The sequence below is a fragment of the Prionailurus viverrinus genome, chromosome A2 (genome assembly GCF_022837055.1).
Source record: "Prionailurus viverrinus isolate Anna chromosome A2, UM_Priviv_1.0, whole genome shotgun sequence".
Taxonomy (NCBI): domain Eukaryota; kingdom Metazoa; phylum Chordata; class Mammalia; order Carnivora; family Felidae; genus Prionailurus; species Prionailurus viverrinus.
This window is the reverse complement of record NC_062562.1, coordinates 151,110,798-151,130,714: the sequence shown is the minus strand read 5'-3', so window position 1 is coordinate 151,130,714 and position 19,917 is coordinate 151,110,798. Positions and strand designations below refer to the sequence as shown.

Genomic DNA, 19,917 nt, shown 5'->3' with positions numbered 1-19,917 from the left:
TCTCTCCCCCTCCCGCCTGCCCCTCCCCTGCTTGCTCTCTCTCTTCTTCTCTCTCAAAAAGAAATAAATAAACTAAAAAAAAAAAAAAAAGAAACTATGCCTTTTACTGGGACACCACTAGTTGTGAAGGGGATATTTCACTTCATTTCTTCAACAGATTCTTTTGAAGTGCTTTATGTGAGCAGGGCACTGTGCTAGGCTCTGGGGATATTGTGTCACTCAAGACAGTCTGCGCTGTAAGCTACAGTGGACTTAACACTTTAATAGGGGAGAGAGACGGTAACTAGTTACACAAGTATTTATTTCACATTGTGAAAAGTGGTATGCGAAGGAATGTGGTGCCATAAAGCATGCCCAGAGAGCATGTGTTAGGGGAATAATACTTAGTTTAGGGAACCAAAGAAGACTGCTCTGAAGAAGTGACATTAAAATGGAGATATGACACAAGGCTTGGAAGTGGCTAGGTGAGAAGAAGGAGCAAATGCCATTCCATGTAGAGGGAATGACATACACAAAGGGCTGAAGACAGGGCATGTTAAAAAACTAAAAAATTGAGAGACCTCTGTGTGGAGAACATACTGAAAGGAGGAGAAAACAGATGAAGAAAATGAAAGGTGTGCATTCAAGATACGTTTCCAGCCGTAGTGATGGGCATACCCAGAATCGTGCAGTTTCTCTGGTGGTCCTGCTTTGTGGCCTGTGGCTTGTGTGGGTGGTTGGCCACACACGGATGGTAGCAAGGTGGTACCATCAGTGGCCTGCACATAAAAGTATCTCCCGGGACTGTGTAAACTCTGAGGCCCCAGTCCTGGCTTCCTTAATCCTATTAGAGCTCTGATCAATTCAGCCACAGAAAATAACAATCTGCAATTTGTCTTATATTTCACTGGACATTCAATCTTGTGGAAAATCACCTCTTGAGTGTTAGGACTTGATTATTCATTTGACAAATCATCCAGACCTCTCTCTTTCTTATTCCCTCTTATCATTTGTTTGTGAACAATTTTACAGGGATCTCCACTCTGCAGTACAAAGGACAGGAGAAAAATCAAACCAAACTGATCCAATTACTTTATAGGTTGTGATACACATCTGAAGGGTAAAACCATTGACTAAAACTACAAAAAGAGAGAAAACACATCTTGATCAATGGCACTATACCAAGTGCTTTGGTACTTGGAAATATCCTTTATTTCCAAATAGTGTAGAACCCCCCCTTTGGGGGCGGGGTGTGGAAAAAAGTTGAAACAGAAAAAGCATAAAACTATGGTCTTAAGAGCACAAAACAATCATTTTTAAATTGATGATGATGAAACTTGGTCTGGCTATCACCTTTATATTAACTTATAGTACTACTTTTATTTGATAATAAAAGTTTTGATAGATAAAAAAAAAAAAGATGAACCCAAGTTGTAACTGTTGAAATTACATATGGGAACACATTTTGTAAGTAACTAAGGATCTTGAAGATATACTTATGAACATACAAGTAATATAGTTCAATACCAATGAGCCCATTCATTAAAAGAGTAACAGCTTCACTAAAGAATACTCTGGCTGAAAGTAGAAAACAACAATTTATTTACGATTTATCTCTATTACTGTTCTTCTGTATAGCTAGTTCAAAGTACAATAGAGCACCACTAATATTCTAACATAGTAATGTGGTTATTGGCTGTGATTACTGTCCTAAGCTTCTACGGTCATCTATCAGCAGAATCTATTTCTGTCTGCCCATGACCGTGGCACTGAGACAGTCTCTCACCTCAATTGCGCTGGTATACTGCTCCAGTCTGCTGTCAATCTTAGACACAACTGCTGCTTGGTGAGTCGATTTGACACCACTGCTAAGTGAATAAACACACACACACATGCATAAAAATACGAGAGAGAATCTTTCCTTACATATAGAACAGCTGATGATTCTCATTGAACAATCAATCACATTTACCTTTTCTGCACAGACTTATTCAAAAATTCTGCTCGCTCTTCTATCTAGGAATTGAAAAACAAACAAACAAACAAACCCTAGTTAATATTTGCAGCTTATAAATGATGTTTCTCGGCCCATGCCACTGGGCGAGTAAAAGCTTCAGAGAGTGTGCAGGGGTAATAGGATTCTGTGCCCAGCAACTCTGCTCCATGGTAAAGTACTTAGGACGTATTTGAGGTGAGATTTGGAGGGGACAAACATCGGACTGGGCAGGTGATAGAGAAAGTGTGGAGAAATACAAAGTTCTGGAGGTAAATTAAAGACCAGACAGAAATGGAATAACAAAGCCTCTGAAACAATGTAAATTAGTGGCAAAGTAATTACGTTTCAAGACAAAAACTTTTTTTTTCTTTCAAAAGCACTTGCTGTTACCCTTTAGGATGTATTTATACGTACAGATATACCATGTTATTTGATGAGCAAAATTCTCCCACCATGTTTTAACACATATTACGTGTGTAATAGGATCGAATAAGAAAGGTAACTAGGAACTCCGAACTATTCACTTACTGCTTAGCCTGGTTTCTTAACTTGACAGCTGTCCAGCCTACTGCTGAGCCTAATTTGTCTTGAATATAGAAGATGGGGAAGGGGCTGGATTGAGACTGCGGCACAGCTCCTCAGGGCTGAGGCCTCTCATGAAACCCTGTTAGCCCAAGTGGGAATTATGGAAATAAGCCTGGAAAAACTGATGAAATGGTAAGTTCGGTGGTCTTTAACAAATTCCTTTTTCTCTTTAAAGCTAGGAAATTCCTTTTTGCTAAAACTAAAGACACTAAGTCAAACATTTTGGTTTACTGAAACTATATCATCAAATCAGATGTTCTATGTAAGTCAGCAATTATCTGTTGACTCCTTATGATACCCAACTCCAGGGTAGCAATATCCTCTGTCATTCACCACCTATCAAAGTCAGCACATGGTAAAACCTTTGTATATGACTGCCTATGCCAAAGCACACATGTGCTGAAGGAGTCCATTTTCTGTCCTGTTCAGGACAGCCAAGGAATCTGCTAGACTTCAGTTACCCTAGACTGGTGTGGTTGAGTGTGCCTTAGAGTCTTCTGAGATGTTAGTGGCTCTTTCTGGCCTGGACTGTCGTGGGACTTATGGACTATTAATAAACACCCTTAGGCCTTTTGGAAAACATGCTTCACTTCTAATATCAGTTGAATAACATTTTTATAGAGGTTAGTGGTGGGGGGGAGTCTCATCATTTCCAATGATTTCTTATAATGATAAAAGCAAACTCATTAAAAATAAAACTTACTGCAAAAAAAGTGCTATCAGTAGCCCTGAGTTTGTGGGATGCGAAGCGTCTTAAATCTTATTTTCCTGATTTTAATATAAACTTAGAAGTGCACCCCTGGAGAAAAAGTTCCCAGTTGAATAGGTGAAATACATTGAAACCATGCAATGCACTGGCACTTTTAATATTATCCATCCATCCATCCGTCTGTCCACCCATCCATCCATCCTCTATCCATCCATCATTCATCCATCCATTCATCCATCCACTCACCCATCCATCCATCTATCCATCCATCCATCTAACCATCTTTTAACCCTACCAGCCTGTCAGCTAAGTAACTAAGCAATAAATTATATACTGAGTACCCACTGGATAAAATTGAACACTCGACAATGTATGAGACAGTATCCCTTTCTTTAAGGAGGACACAGTCAGTAGCGAAGACTAACAGAACATATGAATGAAATACTGAACATTCAAGTGATAGGTACCAAGTAAAGATAAGAAGAAAATGCTTCTCCATAGGAGAAGTGAGTTTCTGGGGTTGGTGGAGAAGATATGCAGTAGGTTTGATTCGGAGCTGAGATTTTTAGTTTACAGTTGACACAGTTTTATCAGTGAGTTTATAGAAGTGAGGGTGCGTGAGGTACAGGAGATAGGACATTTGTTGTGGAGCAAACCCATGCACAAAGATTTGGGGAACACACACAGAGGAGGGGGGATGGAGGAATGAAACACATAGTGAAGGCCGGAGGCATGAGTAAGGGGAAGCAGAGGTGAGACTTGCTCTTTGTAGCACTTCTAGCATCCTTCCAACTCCGGGATGAGCTTTTGACCTCGGCTATCCCATTAATTCAAATTACAGAGATTCTCGGAAGCCAACATCTCCTTTTGTATCTACGGTATTTAATATAGCTTGACTTCATTATCGCATTTTGTCGGGGCTAACCATGCACTTATGGGTGCATTCCTATCGGAAAATTCCTTAACTTGGTTAATCTAGACAATGTAACAATGTGTACTGGATTTACACTACACACATTTCTGTAGTTTAACGACAGGAGTTGGTTCTTCTGAAGACCGAGAGGTGGCGGTGTTGTCCTGATGAAACTCGGGAGAAAAGCACGCTATTCATTTTCTAAAATTGGCTCTCTCCTTCCTCTACACCCCTTTCACCACCAAAATATGGAAACAACAACAATAAAAACCCAATTTTATATTTAATTTACTTAAAATTTGTTCTGTGCATGGATTATGTAAGAAAAATAATTCACTGCTAACAAAATTTAACTGTGCGAAACCAGGTTCAGTTTCCCAGACAAAGGAATAGAAGGAGTCATGAGAACTTAACAAAATACATGAGTTGATAATATTTTGAGGTCAGATAGCAAATGTTTTCCCTTGCATTGGCATGCTACAATGTTAACTTACAACCACTTACAAAAGTCACAGGGCCAAGAGTAGCAACAATGGTAGGAATTCAATGGTAGCATATGAGATTGAGCTCTAAAACCAGAGCCACAGCAAATTCTTCAAGGCACATACTATGGAGAAAAGCAATAGATTGTCTGTTCCTGAAAGCGTGTCTCTGTTATATAGAAATTTAAAAATGTTTTGTTTCTTTTTAACATAAATACTTTGATTGCTCACACATGCTTCTCCAACGGAGGGGGCAGATGAATGGCCTCCTGGGAGACTATGAAATGGGAAGCCAGGAGTCTGGTTGAGGAAAAGACCAGAGAAATTAAGTAAGTTGAAGAATTTAGTTGAGAGGAGATATTTGAAGAAGGAGGATAGACTGTAGTTTCTCCTGCAAATAGGAAGAATAGAAATTAGAAGTATAGATGTTCCCCTACTTTCTTCATGTTACCAAGATTGTTCAAGGAAAGTTTAGCTTGGGTGAGATTTCAAGGAAGATAGAAGGATCTTTGATTATTGATGAAGCAGGAACACAAGGACCCAGACTTGGAACACAACAAACTCTGGTCATTGCATGGAGATAGCCTGAACTGAGTGGATTTTGTATGTGTGTGTGTGTGTGTGTGTGTGTGTGTGTGTGTGTGTGTGTATGTGTGTGTGTGTGTGTGTGTGTGTGTGTATGTGTGTTTTGTTTTGCCTTTCTGTTCTTTCCTCTATAGTGGGGATCTGCAAACTACGGCCCATGTGCCCATGGGTCTTATGCAGGCCATGGTTTTCACATGGCACTCAAGCTAAGAATGAGTTTTATATTGTTAAATGGTTTTAAAATCCAAAAGAAGAATATTTTATGACACAGGAAAATTTTATGACATCCAAATTTCTTTTTATTTATTTATTTTTGAGAGAGAGAGAGAGAGAGAGAGAGAGAGTGAGCAAGCAGAGGAGGGGCAGAGAGAGAGAGGGAGACAGAATCCCAAGCAGGCTCCAGGCTGTCAACGCAGAGCCCAAACTCACAAACGGTGAGATCATGACCTGAGCCGAAATCAAGAGTCAGACACTTAACCCATTGAGCCACCCAGGCACCCCTGAAATCCAAATCTCAGTGTGCATGAATAAAGCTCCTCTACTCCACAAAGCTTCCCTCTACTGACTTTGCTCAGTTCTAAGATCTCACTGTGCCGGTAGTCTGCATTTAGTTACCCGGTAATCCTTGGATTCCCCAGAGCAGTTGACTGTGTTAATGCCACAGGGGCAGCGACCTTGCTTTGTACTTCTCTCCCTCATAGTACCTAGCATGCATCGGGTACATTATAAATAGCAACTATTAAACAATAAAATCCCCCAGTGGCTTAGTTCGGATTCCCCCCTGAAGCAGATCCTGAGAACAGAGGGTTTGAGTACACGGAGTTCATTAGGGAAGTGGCAGGGTATGACTGGGGCCCAGATGATCAAAAAGACTCGGTGAAGTTCCTTAGGGATCAAACATGCTGATTTTCCTGTGAAACAGGTAATAGGTATAAAATGTAAGTAACTGGCTTTTGGACATTTTAGTGGGCCACATGAGGTGATCTCACACACACAATTATAGACACACACATGCACATACTTAACCAGCTGGAGGCTGGCTATGAGTCTCTCCTGGTTTTGCCCATCGTCAATGCTTTGTAGCCTTGCTACGTTGATGGAAAATGAAGGTGAAGCGAAAGCGTTAAAAGTTCCAATCTCTGAAGATTCATTAATTCATTTTTTCATTCAACAAATGACTATCTTCACTGTGCCAGGTGCTCAGTACATGTTAACTCTCAAAACAAAAGACATATATTTGAAAATAATGGCAGATTGAGTGTAAGTAATAGATAGCACTTTCTTGCTTCTGTTCTCATTGCTCTGCATGTCAACCCTTCCACCATGTCCTTGACTGGGCTCCCTTCTGCTTGTTCTCTTTTCTCCCACTTCCGGCAAGTGGGAGCTGTGCTCCTTGAAGGCAGCGATGGGACCAGACTCATCCTGGCAAAGGACCCTATCCAAGGCACACTTCATTTCCTCCTGTGATAACGGCTTTCAAATTTGACCAGTACCCCTTCCAGCTGCCCTACTTTTAACAATGACAAATTAAAAATGAAAAGCAGCCTTTATAATACGGTTGCCCACTTGGTGAACTTTAAACGTTTCCATTTTCAATTGCTCACAGCAATGAGGCCTCGGGAGGGCACAGGTCAGTGAAATCTAGAGGTAATCGCTGAATGTCACTTTAACACACACCAAAGCATCTAAGAAACAACAGACAGCAATTTCTCCACCTCACTTCTCTCCTTCCTTCACGTTGCCAACAATGGTAAGCTGTGAAAAGGCTGAAAGAAGGAGCAGAAAGGTCAGTGAAGCAGAGGCTCCACATGATGAAGAGCCAAGTAAGGGGCTGAGGTCAGGTTTCCATCACATTATGACAGAGGTGTGATGAGAAATCTTTCTGGGAGAAAAAAATACCTTGAGAGATGAACCTTTGGGGGTGAAACATTTGAATGGCTTCTTGTCATCTGATAAGCTGTCTTCTGGCATCTTCTGACGTTTCTCAGCAGCTTCTGCCCTCCGCTTTTCAATCTCTTCCCTTAGCCTCCTCTTCTCTTCCTGAGACAGGAGAACAAATAACACGGACATCGATATCAGCTTCCAGCCAGAAGGAAAGAGGGCTGTAGGGGAAGAAGCAGTGGTGCCGCAGGGGAAAGAGTGGGTTTCTGGACTGCATGCCACCCCCTCCTCCAGGGTGGTCGCCAGAGATGAAGCCTGAGCCCGTGAGTCCACCTGCCTGACACTCTGGCGCGGCCACTTCCCAACTGTGTGACCTTGGCCGCGTTACTCATCTGTTCAATGCCTCAGTTTTTCATCTGTAAGATGGGGATAATGACAGCTTTAGCAAGGGCTAAATGAGAAACCCATGTAAAATTCCTAGGATCAGTGTGAAGCTGGCCCTTATCATTATCATCCTGTCGGGGCATTTACCACTGACCTTCTGTTTCTGTATATATTAAAGATAAATATATGTCCCTTCCACCTCCTTCTGAGGAGAGTTGTGAAGACGGATGAGACAGCTGGTGGGCAAAGTTTATGTTAAATCTAGAGTATTATGTTCAAACTGTACAAGAGATAATTTTATGGTTGTCTCCACCGCCACGGAGTAGATTATTGTAGATGGTTTGACAAACCTGAAATACACAGACACTGCACCAAGACAGTCACAGATGTTCACCCTATGTGTCCTACTAGCCCCCCTGTGCCTTAATTCCTGGTCTGCAATACTCTCCCCTGTCTCCTCTCTCAGGCAAAACATTCAGAGCTCCCATCCAGTTGCACATCCTCTATGAACGGTTTACTGAGAGATGTGTGTAGTTTTTTGTAGTTTTTAAACTGTAGGTTCCCAAGCAGAGATTGGATGTTCGTTTGTCAGAGGATGTGGCAGAAGGATCCTCTGTGTTATGGGCTGAATGTTTGAGGATCCCCCTCCTCCACTGCCATTCATACATTAACGTCCTAACCCCCAGAGTGACGGTTTAGGAGGTGGGGCCTTTGGGAGGTGTTTAGATCCTGAGAATGAAGTCTTCCTGAATGGCACTAAGACAGGCCCCAGAGAGCTCTCTTCCCCTTTCTGCCAAATGAGGACACAGTGGAAAGACCATGGTCTATGAAATGGTAAGACACAGAATTGTTGACGCCTTGATCTTGAACTCCCCAACCTCCAGAACTGTGAGAAATAAATCTCTGTTGTTCGTAGGCCACACAATCTGTGATTGTGGTTCCACTGACTAAGACACTGTTTGGCAGGAGGTTAGCCCAAATAATCTTCTAGGTCCAAACCAATTCTAAGTGTTTCTCTTCTGCCTCCGTTGACACTCTGCTCCCCTGAATAACAAATAATGACAATGTTAACGATAATTATAACTAGCAGGCACCACGAACACAATTATCTGTTTGATCGTGGCATCAATCCTGTAACCACATTATTTCCCAGATAAGGCAAAGAAGTTTTAGCACAGTCCAGGAACTCTGCCAAGGTCCCAGCTTGCAAGTGGCAGAAAATACAAGCCCAGGTATGCTTGATTCTAAAGAGCTATCATCCCAATTACTTCCCAACCAAAGGCAACTGGCCCATTGAGAGCTGGAGTTGGAAGAGACCTTGGAATAATTTATCCAGACTTTCCACACAGGTTAGGGAATTTTTTTTTTTTTAATTTTTTTTCAACATTTATTTATTTTTGGGACAGAGAGAGACAGAGCATGAACAGGGGAGGGGCAGAGAGGGAGGGAGACACAGAATCGGAAACAGGCTCCAGGCTCTGAGCCATCAGCCCAGAGCCCAAGGCGGGGCTCGAACTCCCGGACCGCGAGATCGTGACCTGGCTGAAGTCGGACGCTCAACCGACTGCGCCACCCAGGCGCCCCAGGTTAGGGAATTTTTGTAGAGGATCCATGTCAGAAAGCCATCTGCTGTCTTTGCGCATAGTTGGATCGATGGAAGGTCACTCTCTTCTAAGATTAGAGGGCAAAGCTCTAAGCTCATTTGGAGAATTGAGGTCTCAATCCTGATTCTACCATTTATTAGTCAAGTAACACACAAGTCACTCACATAATTTGATTCCCTTTTGTTTATCCAAAAAACGGGAATAATGATGTACTTCAGGATGAAAGGAAAGAATGCACCTTGTAAAGCTGTAGTTGGTTAAGCACTTTTTCAGTTTTCAAAATTTGCCTTCTGTAACTTTATCTGTTGTTTTCAGTTTTGTCTTAAGAGACGGAACATATTCATCTGTTCGTAATTACCGGGCTCCTGCTCTATGCCTGGCACTGTGTTGGGTCCTGGGTTTACAGTAATGAACAAAGCAGATACTGTCCCTGCTTCTGACCACTTCGTCTCCTTATTCTTCCATTAAAAAAAAAAAAGCAAAGCTACTTAAAAAAATCTTCTCTATAAAAACCCTGCCAATATCAGAAAACAACTATCATGTGACTCTCAGATCTTATAACGAATCTGCAGACCTTTTCATCCTCCTCTGCTTGCTGTTCTTTATTGAGAGACAGTAGAGGGGAATGGGTTAAGGTAAATGGGACCATAGAAAATGACAAAACTGCTCTGTGCCTCGGTTTCCTCGTCTGAAAAATGGGGTAATAAGACTACTCACGTCAGAAAGTTCTTACAATTGGATAAAGACTACTATGTGTAAAGGGTTTAGAACTGTGCCTAATGCACGGTGAGTTTATTATTCTTAAAATGTATTTGTAAGAGTCCGTGCAGCAGCACTGCACCAGCGAAAACATTATTCCCCGGGCTACAAGGGTCGCCAGACGCGGACTGCGGGCTTGGGTAAACTGCGCCCTCCTTACCTCCTCTCGGACTTTTCTCTCTGCTTCCTCCTGCTTCCGCCTCTGCTCTTCCTCCTCTAGGACCTTTCTTCGCTCTTCCCGCTTTTTCTTCAGCTCCTCCAGCTCCAGGGCTGCCTCCTGCTGTTTCTGTTTGAGCTTCTCGAACTCCTCGCTCTCCGTTTCCCCGCGGCGGCGGCGAAGCTCCTCCAGGCGCTTGCCGGCTTCCACCTGCGAAGTGCCTTCGGCCTCCTTGGCCTCGCTCACCTTCGCTCCTGCTCCCGGGCGGCTGTCCGGAAACACAAAGGAGTTTGATAAATGTCAGTTGGGCAGCCTCCTGGGAGGGATGTCGTCTGCAGGCTTTGCACCCCAGACCAAAAGAAATCTCCACGGCCGGTCGTTGGTAGTCGTTGGACAGTGGATGTTCACACCCGCCCCAAGGGTAGGTTGGGGTCCGCCTGAAGTCTCAAGGTCTGAATCTGATCCCTTACTACCACTTACCCTTGGTGTCCTGTTGTACAAAGGGGCAAACGGACGCTGATGGTGGGAAAATGGCAAATGGAAAATGGGCAAAACAACGCAACCACTAGGGAAAACAGTAGGGAGGTTCCTTAAAAACTTAACAGTAAAACTACCATATAGTCCGACAGTCCCATTGAGTATATACCCAAAAGATCTTGAAAAGATCTCACATACCCTTGTTCATAGCGGTATTATTCACAACAGCCACGAGCGGGAGCAACCCACATGTCCATCAACAAATGAAAAAACAAACAGAAAGCGGTGCATACATACAGTGTACTATCATTCAGCCTTAAAAAGTAAGGGAATCCTGTCCTATGCGACAACATGGATGAACCTTAAGGATATTATACTACACGAAATAAACCAGTCCCCAAAAGACAAATGTTACATAATTCCACTTCTGAGTTATCTAAAGTTGTCAATTCAGGGAACCAGAAAGTAGATTGGTGCTTATCAGTGGCTGTGGGGAGTTATTTATGGATATAGAGTTTCAGGTCTGCAAGATGAGAAAGTTCTGGAGATGTTTCACAACACTGTGAGTGTGCTTAACACTACTGACTGGTTAAGATGGTGGGGCGCCTGGGTGGCTCAGTCAGTTAACCGACTCTTGATTTCTGCTCAGGTCATGATGTCACAGTTTGTAAGTTCAAGCTGGGCATCAGGCTCTGTGCTGATGTGCGGGCCTGCTTGCTTGGGATTTTCTCTCTCTTCCTCTCTGCCCCGCCCCTACTTGCACACTCTCTCTCTCTCTCCCAATCTCTCAAAATAAACAAAAACATTTAAAAAATGGTTAAGATCGTAAATTTTATGTTACATGTTTTACCGCAGTGAAAAAATAATTTTTTTAATGATGAGTGATACAACATGGAAAAAATGGGCAAATATCATTTGTTCTCTTTACCTCAGTGGGCTATTCTTTGAACCCCATGAAATTAACTATTAAATCAATGTTGATTTATGTATCATCATAAAAATTAGTTGTTACTAGGAAGGGAGGTATGTAACACAAAACATTGCTTTTAGATTGAGTTCTAAAAGTCTAGGAGTGACGCTAGTAGTCCTCTGCCATAAGTAACTGGTTAATTTGGGTCTGTCTGGAATCCTGGATCTAGACTGGAGACAAGAAAAGACGGCTGGAACTAGGGGAGGCACTGAAATAAAGCTGCTTTATCATCTTTGTCTTGAACTCAACTCTAGCAGCTGATCTCTGGCAGATGGGATTCCCCTTTGCCTCTCGATTGAGAGCTAACCACAGGCTTGTAGGTCTATTCCAACACAGGTGCCCCCAAGAAAGCTCTGAACAACTGCATTACCTATGGCATCAGTTTGTGTGGTCTAACATGACACGACTATTCCTGATCAGGACTTAACATTACTAAATTAGTTCTGATATCGTGTCTTTAGGGTTGTTACTTATGCTGTGTAGACCCTTTTCATATTTATTATCTCATTTAATAGCCACAGTAACCAGGTAGTTGGCAGGTTAGGTTAATACCCCCACTTTACAAGTAAGGAAATGATACGTGAGGGCAGAAAAACAGTCTGCCCAATTTTCAGTAGCAAGTGGTAGGGCCATGACCAGATTCTAGTGTTTCTCTCCCAAGTATACTCTTTTTTTCCACTGCACTATAATTATATCAGGTGTTAAATAGGGTTTGTTAGAAAATAAAAAATCAACTGAATTGAATGTGCTGGCCTCTACCTTTCACCTCCTACCCTGAAGACCAGAGGGTCTGTGAGGGATTTAAGTCTCTAGAATTTCTGCAGTCTAGGCCTAACTACCTTCCATGCTCGAGTGGAAGCAATGCTTCATCAGATGGCACAGCATATAAAACAACAAGAAAATGGGTACGTTTTTTGTGAGTTAGAAATAAAATTGAAAGTCAGTTGAAGTTTTCTTTTGGGATTAAGGAGAACCACAGAGATTTCATTGTAGAACTGGGAACATGTTAAGACTAGAGACGGGGCACCTGGGTGGCTCGGTCGGTTAAGCATCTGATTTAGCCTCAGGTCATGAACTTATGGTTTGTGGGTTCGAACCCCACATTGGATTCTCTGCTGTCAGCTCAGAGCCTGCTTCTGATCCTCTGTCCCCCTCTTTCTCTGTCCCTCCCCCACTTGCACTCTCTCTCTCCCTCTCTGTCTCTCTACATAAATAAATAAATAAACAAACATTAAAAAAAGACCAGAGACAGAACACTATCCCAAGTGTCCTTATGTTAAAATTGTACTACAGGGGGCGCCTGGGTGGCTCAGTTGGTTAAGCCTCTGACTTCAGCTCAGGTCATGATCTCACGGTTCTTGAGTTCCAGCCCTGCATTGGGCTCTCTGCTGTCAGGGAGGAACCTGCTTGGGATTCTCTCTCTCCCTCTCTCTCTCTCTGCCCCTCCCCCACTCCTACCTCTTTCTCAAAAATAAACATTAAAAACAATAAAATGCACGTCAGGACTGGTATTCCTAGTGTTTTCCCACAAATCATGTAAAAAGGAGAGAGATCATTAGCCCCTACCGACTCTGAGATCCTTTGATAAATTTGCTATCTAATAGAGTTATGCCATTGATAATTGTCTCCAAAACATGTTGGTTGTGACAGAAGAACTGCATCAGAGAACCATGTTTCATGCAAAACTCACGTTAAGCTGGATCCTCTGAGCACTTTATTTAGGAGAATTTAGTGCTGTGCTCAAAAGTGTGCCTAGTTACAGAGAGTCCTTACATAAGAGACAAGGACGTAGCTTGCCAGCTACTTAAGTACTCATTAACAGGCAGTGAGGTCATGCTTAACTAGCTCCGAACACAGGGAGCCCATCCCTAACACTTTGTCTAAGGAACAGATGAATTACCACCGTCTGATATAACTTATTCCATGTAGAGAAGGGCTCGGTGTTTCTAGCTATGGAGCAAGAAAAAGAATAAAGCAGAAAATGAGTTCAAGACTACATAATTGCCAATACTGATCTTATGTGTATAACTCCTGTTTTTTGAACCCTGAGGTAGTTCTGAGTATACTCTGTCCTTTCCAACCTTTGCAAGTGGCAGGATGGAAAATCAATATTGTAGATTATAATCAGCATTAAAATTAATACACAACAAAACCAAAAACATCAAAGTGTATTGCATAGAGCAAGGGAAAGCACCATTTCTTGACATGCTCGTTTGGGTTTTAAGAATATACGTAGCTTTGTATTGGGTCATGATGTCAAATTTATTTCTGACTAAGAGTTTAGGTTAAAAAGTTTTAAAATACTGTTGTAGGTTCTTGGGAGTTAAAGATGTACTCTTTTATTTTGAACTCAAACAAAGGTTAGAGGGTCCCTTAAAACCTGATGTTGCTCTTTCAGGGTCTTATAAGTTCCTAGGTCTGTGACTTAGAGAGAAAATCTCCCCCCGAGTTAATTCCAGGTCTTTCCATCTTCAGAAATGAGTTTGCTCTCTGCGTTCATCATGTTAGTTAGTGCACAGGAGTTGGGACCTACAGAACACAAGCCTCTAAAAACTTCTCCAGATTCCACTAGGTGTCGCTCAGTCTTCATTTTGGACAATCAGAATGCCTATCATTAGGGACTGGTTCCATAAATCATGACACGTTGGTCTGGTGGAATACTCTAACATTATTAATTGTAACCTCATATTCATTGGTACAGAAAAGGTAGCTACGATAAACTGTTACGTATATTGCAAGAATCAATGGAAAAACAGAGTTATGTATACACACTATACATATTTGTCTATTTTGACTATATAGACATAGAAAATATTTGGAAAAAGTGTTACTGGTGTACTTCTATTTTCTGAATGTTCCTAAGTTTTTTTTTTAATGTTTTATTTATTTTTAAGACAGAGAGAGACAGAGCATGAGTGGGGGTGGGGCAGAGAGAGAGGGAGACATAGAATCTGAAGCAGGCTCTAGGCTCTGAGCTGTTAGCACAGAGGCTGACGCGGGGCTTGAACTCACGAACTGTGAGATCATGACCTGAGCCGAAGTCGGACGCTCAACCGACTGAGCCACTTGGGTGCCCCTATTTTCTGAATGTTTCGTAATGAGGATCTTTTTTCCTATAATTAGACAAAACTTCAGTTACCAAGTTAAAAATAGAAAACAAAACAAATGCTCATTTCGAACTTTCTAGAAAACCTTGGTGTAATCTATTTCTATACATTGCTCATTGAGTTGAGTTTTTTTTTTGTTAATGTCATGTTTCAGAGAAAACAATCTAGTCAAGAAAACAAGAACATCAAAGGGGGCAGTAATTAAATCAAACATGAGCTATGTTCGAACCAGGAGCAAGAGTTTTGTCCATATCACCTCTACTTGGATGTACCAGCATGCCCTCAGCACTAGGGTGCCACTAACATGGAAATTTCTGCCAGAAGTTCTCTCCTCTCTCCTTGGTTCCTTTATATATATATATAAAAAAAAATTTTTTTTCTTTTTTTAAATTTTTTTAACGTTTATTTACTTTTGAGACAGAGAGAGACAGAGCATGAACGGGGGAGGGTCAGAGAGAGAGGGAGACACAGAATCGGAAGCAGGCTCCAGGCTCTGGGCCATCATCAGCCCAGAGCCCGACGCGGGGCTCGAACTCACGGACCGTGAGATCGTGACCTGAGCTGAAGTCAGACGCTTAACTGACTGAGCCACCCAGGCGCCCCCCAAAAATTTTTTAAAATGTTTATTTATTTTTGAGAGAGAGAGAGAGAGAGAGCACGAGCAGGGAAGGGCAGAGAGAGGGAGACACAGAATCCAAAGTAGGTTCCAGGCTCTGAGCTGTCAGCACAGAGCCCGACATGGGCTCGAACTCACAAACAGCCAGATCATGATCTGAGCTGAAGTCCGACGCTTAACCGACTGAGTCACCCAGGCGCCCTCTCCACGGTTCCTTTAGATGTAGGTCTAGATGTACATCAAACCTTTCCCCATGAACATAGCTTGTTTTCAGTTAGGCTAGTGGGCACTCGGCTAATCTAAACAGAGGCTCCTACTTCCTTCCTTAGAAAGCTCCTCACTTCATAAGTAGATACAGCAAAACCTGACATCTAAGCTTCCACTGGCATCAACTTTGAACCGAAACTAAAACGAACCCATGTTGGCAGCTGAACAAAAAAGCATGATACGGTAGCACCTTGTTTCTGTCATTGTTTTCTGCCCAAAGATGGAACACTTAAGAGTCCCATTTAAGAATTCTCAACACTACACCTATTCTCTTTGAATTCCTAGCTCTCTGGATTTCCACACAATGGGCGTGTTAATTATTAATCTGAGCTCTGACTAAAGCTGGTTGGCAAGTTTGCTAATTGTTAACCAAGCTTCTATCTGCTGACAGATTTTTAAAAAAACATTACTTTTCTTTAAAAAAATATACTCATGCCCACAAAGCAGATTTTAAACTATCAAATAATAAGACAGTAATATTGTTAGACAATATTCATGGGCTACTTTGCACGAACCTGACACTCTTCTATAGGGCTTTGAAATATTCAACTACTGGTGCTTCAGCAAGCTTTGGACTCAGCTTACTTGCCTGAGTCAACTTGATTCTAGATTTTCTATGAATTCTAAATAAACTCCTAATTTTCTACTGAGATCTACTTTCTTGCCAATCTCAAGTAACATCTATAGGTTCTACACATCCTAGTCCTACACAGTTTACTTAGGCTGTTTATGCACACATATTCTTCTGTAGGCTCTCCCTTGGATAAAGTGACTACCTTTCTGCTCAAATTTGTATGTAGAAAAGTTATTTGGGGACAGTTATATTCCCCCATTTTAGCCTGCTCAGAGGGGCAAAGCCCTACCAGCTCTGCTCGCTTCTGAATGCTACAAAGGCCTTGGTGTAAGGAATATGTCCAACTTCTACACAATACTTGCTTGGGGACTTTCTTATTTGAATTGTTCAGAAAAACAGGGTCTATAGGTAAGACTGCTGACAAAGAACAATCCCAGGGGAATCCATGTTTCAGGGACCCAAGACTCTTCTAGAACATTGGGAACAGAAGCCAGTGACATTAATAGAGGTAGGAATTTGGCACAAGCGGTTGGAGGGGGTGTAGGTGTAGGAGTGGGGGACAGAGAATCATGTAGCCAAGGTGTCCATGGCAGATTTCTATAACATAAGTCCATCTACAAAACTGGCAGGGAGCTCTCAGTATTCGACGTATCTAGAAGTAAGGATTTACCTGCACATACCTGTCTGTCTGTCCTAAAACCAATTGTCCAGGTATTCAACATGATGGGGGTGGGGGAAGAAGGGGAAAGTGAAGTTATGCAAGAGGGTTTTCCAAAGGGTATTAAATGGAACGTGAGTCCTGTGCCCTATGCCTCCCTCTTTGAGATTCCCAATACAAATGAACATCAAACGCTCTCAGAGTCCTGCGGTAAAGAGATCTGATTAATTTAGTTTAACCTAACATTTCCCAAGTATTTTGCCAAAGGAAAATCTCAGTTTTAAGCAACATTTATTTAAAATATTTAAAAAAAAGCATTCTTGAAAATGGTACTGACAAGGGTCTCTTATGAACCTGGCTGGGCCATAGAAAGAACCAATGACATTAACCTCAGTCATAATGTTTTCTAATAAGCTGAGCTTATATAGCATATTAAGTGAGGGAACAGAAACATGGATACTAAGCATGATCTGTCCTGCTAAATAATGGGAAAAGCAGATTAAACCTTGTGTGAGCAATGACTACTGGTCTTCTGTTAGTGATTGATAGCCTGACCTGCTGACTGAGTATCTCTAAGACAATGGCCAATGACTTCACAACAGAAATATGTTGTCTGTTTAGCACGTTTCTGTCTGGAGGCACAGGATAGGGAGACTACTATTTTTTCTTCACATGTGAACACAGTCATTGTGAAGTAGTCTCTGTTTCTTACCTGAAAGTGTTCTCGGTGTGTTTCAGTTTGTGGGTCATGAATTCTCCATTCTGTGACTTCACTTCTGTAAATCCCTTCTTTCCATCCAAGAAACTCTTCACTTCTTTGGGCTCTTTGTCCTTTTTAATCTTCTCATCTTTGATCTAGCCAACAGTACATATCAGGAAGAAACACAGTGATAAAAACCATATTAGTTTGGGTGGGTATCACCATATAAGACCCAGAATTACTAGGAAGCCAGAAAACTCAGAAGTAAAATAAACCACTGGAGAATGATGTGGTACAGCTAGGGTCAGAGGAAATTCTTAGAGTGTGAGCTATGGTCCTCCAGCCTCTGCGCAAAGACCTTGACCACAATTTAAGGAAGTCAAGATCATCCCTGATTTCACTAGGGTTCTGTTTTCAAGAGCAGTGGAGGTGTTGCTGTTTGGAAACAGTTATGTTCTGGGAATGCTGTGTAAGAGCAGTTGTTCGTAGTTCTCATTGAAAAGGGTGATCATTAGTGTGGCATTGATGGGAGAACGTCTAGGTTGGCTGAACTGGTTTTTTCTTGGATGAAGAGTGCGCCTTTGAAAACGACACAAATGTGTGGAAGAAGAAAAAGGAAGAAACCTACCAAGTCAGCCAGATCTGCCAAGCCAATGTTGGCAGATTGCCGAGGAAGCTCACCCTTGTAATAAAATGAGTAAGTAGGGTCCCGAGGATAGAAGACAAATTACCCTACCTTTAGTGGGATGGCTCAGAGACCCATGGGCCATGTCTGTAGTCATCTAAACCACTACAGTTCAAATGGAATAGGAAAAACTTCAGGGTTTACCTTGACTTCCATTGCAGGTAATAGTTTAGTCTCCAGAAGTGGTTTTGTGATTGTTGGAGAGACAGAGGAAGGTGTTACATGGACAGCAGGTGTTCACTTTAATTTTTTGTGAGTTTTGCATTATAAGTTCCTCATGGTAAATGAGACACATTACTTCAAAGTAAAATGAATTTACATAGCTTGCTGAGAGCTTAGATTACTTGTATCAGCTCATCCATTCTTAAAGGATGAGTGTGAAAACAGGGGAGGTTCATTATTGCTGTTTTCAAGACAACCAATGACAAAACACTAACGTTCTAGAGCAAGCAACAGAGGAAGGATAGGCATAAGAACTTAGGCCTTCAGGTGCTGTCCAGAATGGCCTCCTGATCACTCACCTCTTTCCAGCTATTCCTCAGATACTCTCTGAACACTTATTTCTACAGTACATGTTTTACTAAGCATAGCACTTTTTTTTTTTTTCTGTTTACTGAGGAGCCTTGCGTAGTCCTTTGCCTGACTGCCTTCTTTGGATGTTATATGATTAAATTACCACAGATAGACTATTCACTGCCATGTTGCCCTAATTAGTTAAGACTTAAATCTTTCTCCAAGGGGGATATACCTAGGCTATCCCTTGGACATGCTGAAAAAGAAGGCTGTTGTTCTGCCACTCTCTCTGAGAGCTCTGTCCGGAAGTCAGGAAATGAGTTTTGTTCCAGTGCTATCAACAGACTAGCTAAAATTAAGTCACCTAATTTTCTCTGGGATGTTGGCTCCATATACATAAGAGAGGTTGGATCAGAGGATTCCTTCCTGATCCTTCACCCTCTCATTTCCCTCTTGGCTCCTGATTTGTTGTGAGAGGCTACAGAGAAGAGAGGGAAGCTCTGACCTGTCCTGCAGCTTGACTGCAGCTCTCTGGTGGCTGTTCTCACCCAATAAGAAATCAATGTCATTGACAGGCAGGAATAGGCAATGCCTATTCTCATCTTGAGCTACCATTGCTGGATATTGCCCTAGATACCAGGGACTGAAGTTTGTATCCTGGTTAAGAAGTATCTGGGGATACAAATTTGGGAGCTAAAGAGTGTCCCATTTCAGGGGACCCACGAAACACACTCTGAGTCAAATCTCATGGTTTGTGGAGCACTGTGCAAGGCAAAATGCCCTTTAACTCATTTATCTTATTTTGGAGTCAAGAGATAATTCCATTCTCCCCAAATGCATTACCTGATTTGTTGACCAAAAATGTGTATAAAATAGGTTTGTAAAACAATACGTGTCTAAGAGAAGAAAAATACCTCCCCCTGCCTCTTTTGCAAGCTCTGCCTTTATTGGCAAAGGTTATAGAGGGTGGTGTGCTTATAGTCTCTTTGGAAGACTTTCTTAGGAAAATTCCCAGTGAAATAATGATTTGGGATTGCAAATTATTTTCTCTTTCTGGGAAATAAATAAATAAGCAAACAAATAAATAAGTAAATTCATTCCATAGTGCCTTTAAATTTAAGGAGCATAGTGGATTGGATTCAATTGCAGATTCAACCTAAACTCATGAGATTCTGAGGGAAAAGCATTTGATTTTCTAGGTCAGAAGGTAACCGTGAAGAAAATCTGGGGATGGGTTCATAGGTAGCTGAGTACTCTGAAGAGTTAATGTGCTTCACATTCAGATAATATTAGCATATGAAAGGCTCTGGTCAAAT

General features: G+C 41.9%; 1 protein-coding gene across 10 annotated transcripts in view; it reads right to left on the bottom strand.

The window, feature by feature from the left end:
* CALD1 (caldesmon 1) overlaps positions 1-19,917 on the bottom strand; it is a 211,158-nt gene that overhangs the window by 11,838 nt on the left and 179,403 nt on the right. For 8 of the 10 annotated variants that reach the window (XM_047831711.1, XM_047831703.1, XM_047831695.1 and 5 more), the window contains 5 exons: positions 17,416-17,558; positions 10,038-10,302; positions 7,149-7,289; positions 1,952-1,995; positions 1,766-1,847 (listed from right to left, as the gene is read on the bottom strand). In XM_047831711.1, coding sequence (XP_047687667.1) covers positions 1,766-1,847; positions 1,952-1,995; positions 7,149-7,289; positions 10,038-10,302; positions 17,416-17,558 — 675 coding nt within the window. The remainder of the gene's footprint in view (positions 1-1,765; positions 1,848-1,951; positions 1,996-7,148; positions 7,290-10,037; positions 10,303-17,415; positions 17,559-19,917) is intronic. The other 2 variants (XM_047831727.1, XM_047831769.1) reach the window with 1 other exon arrangement.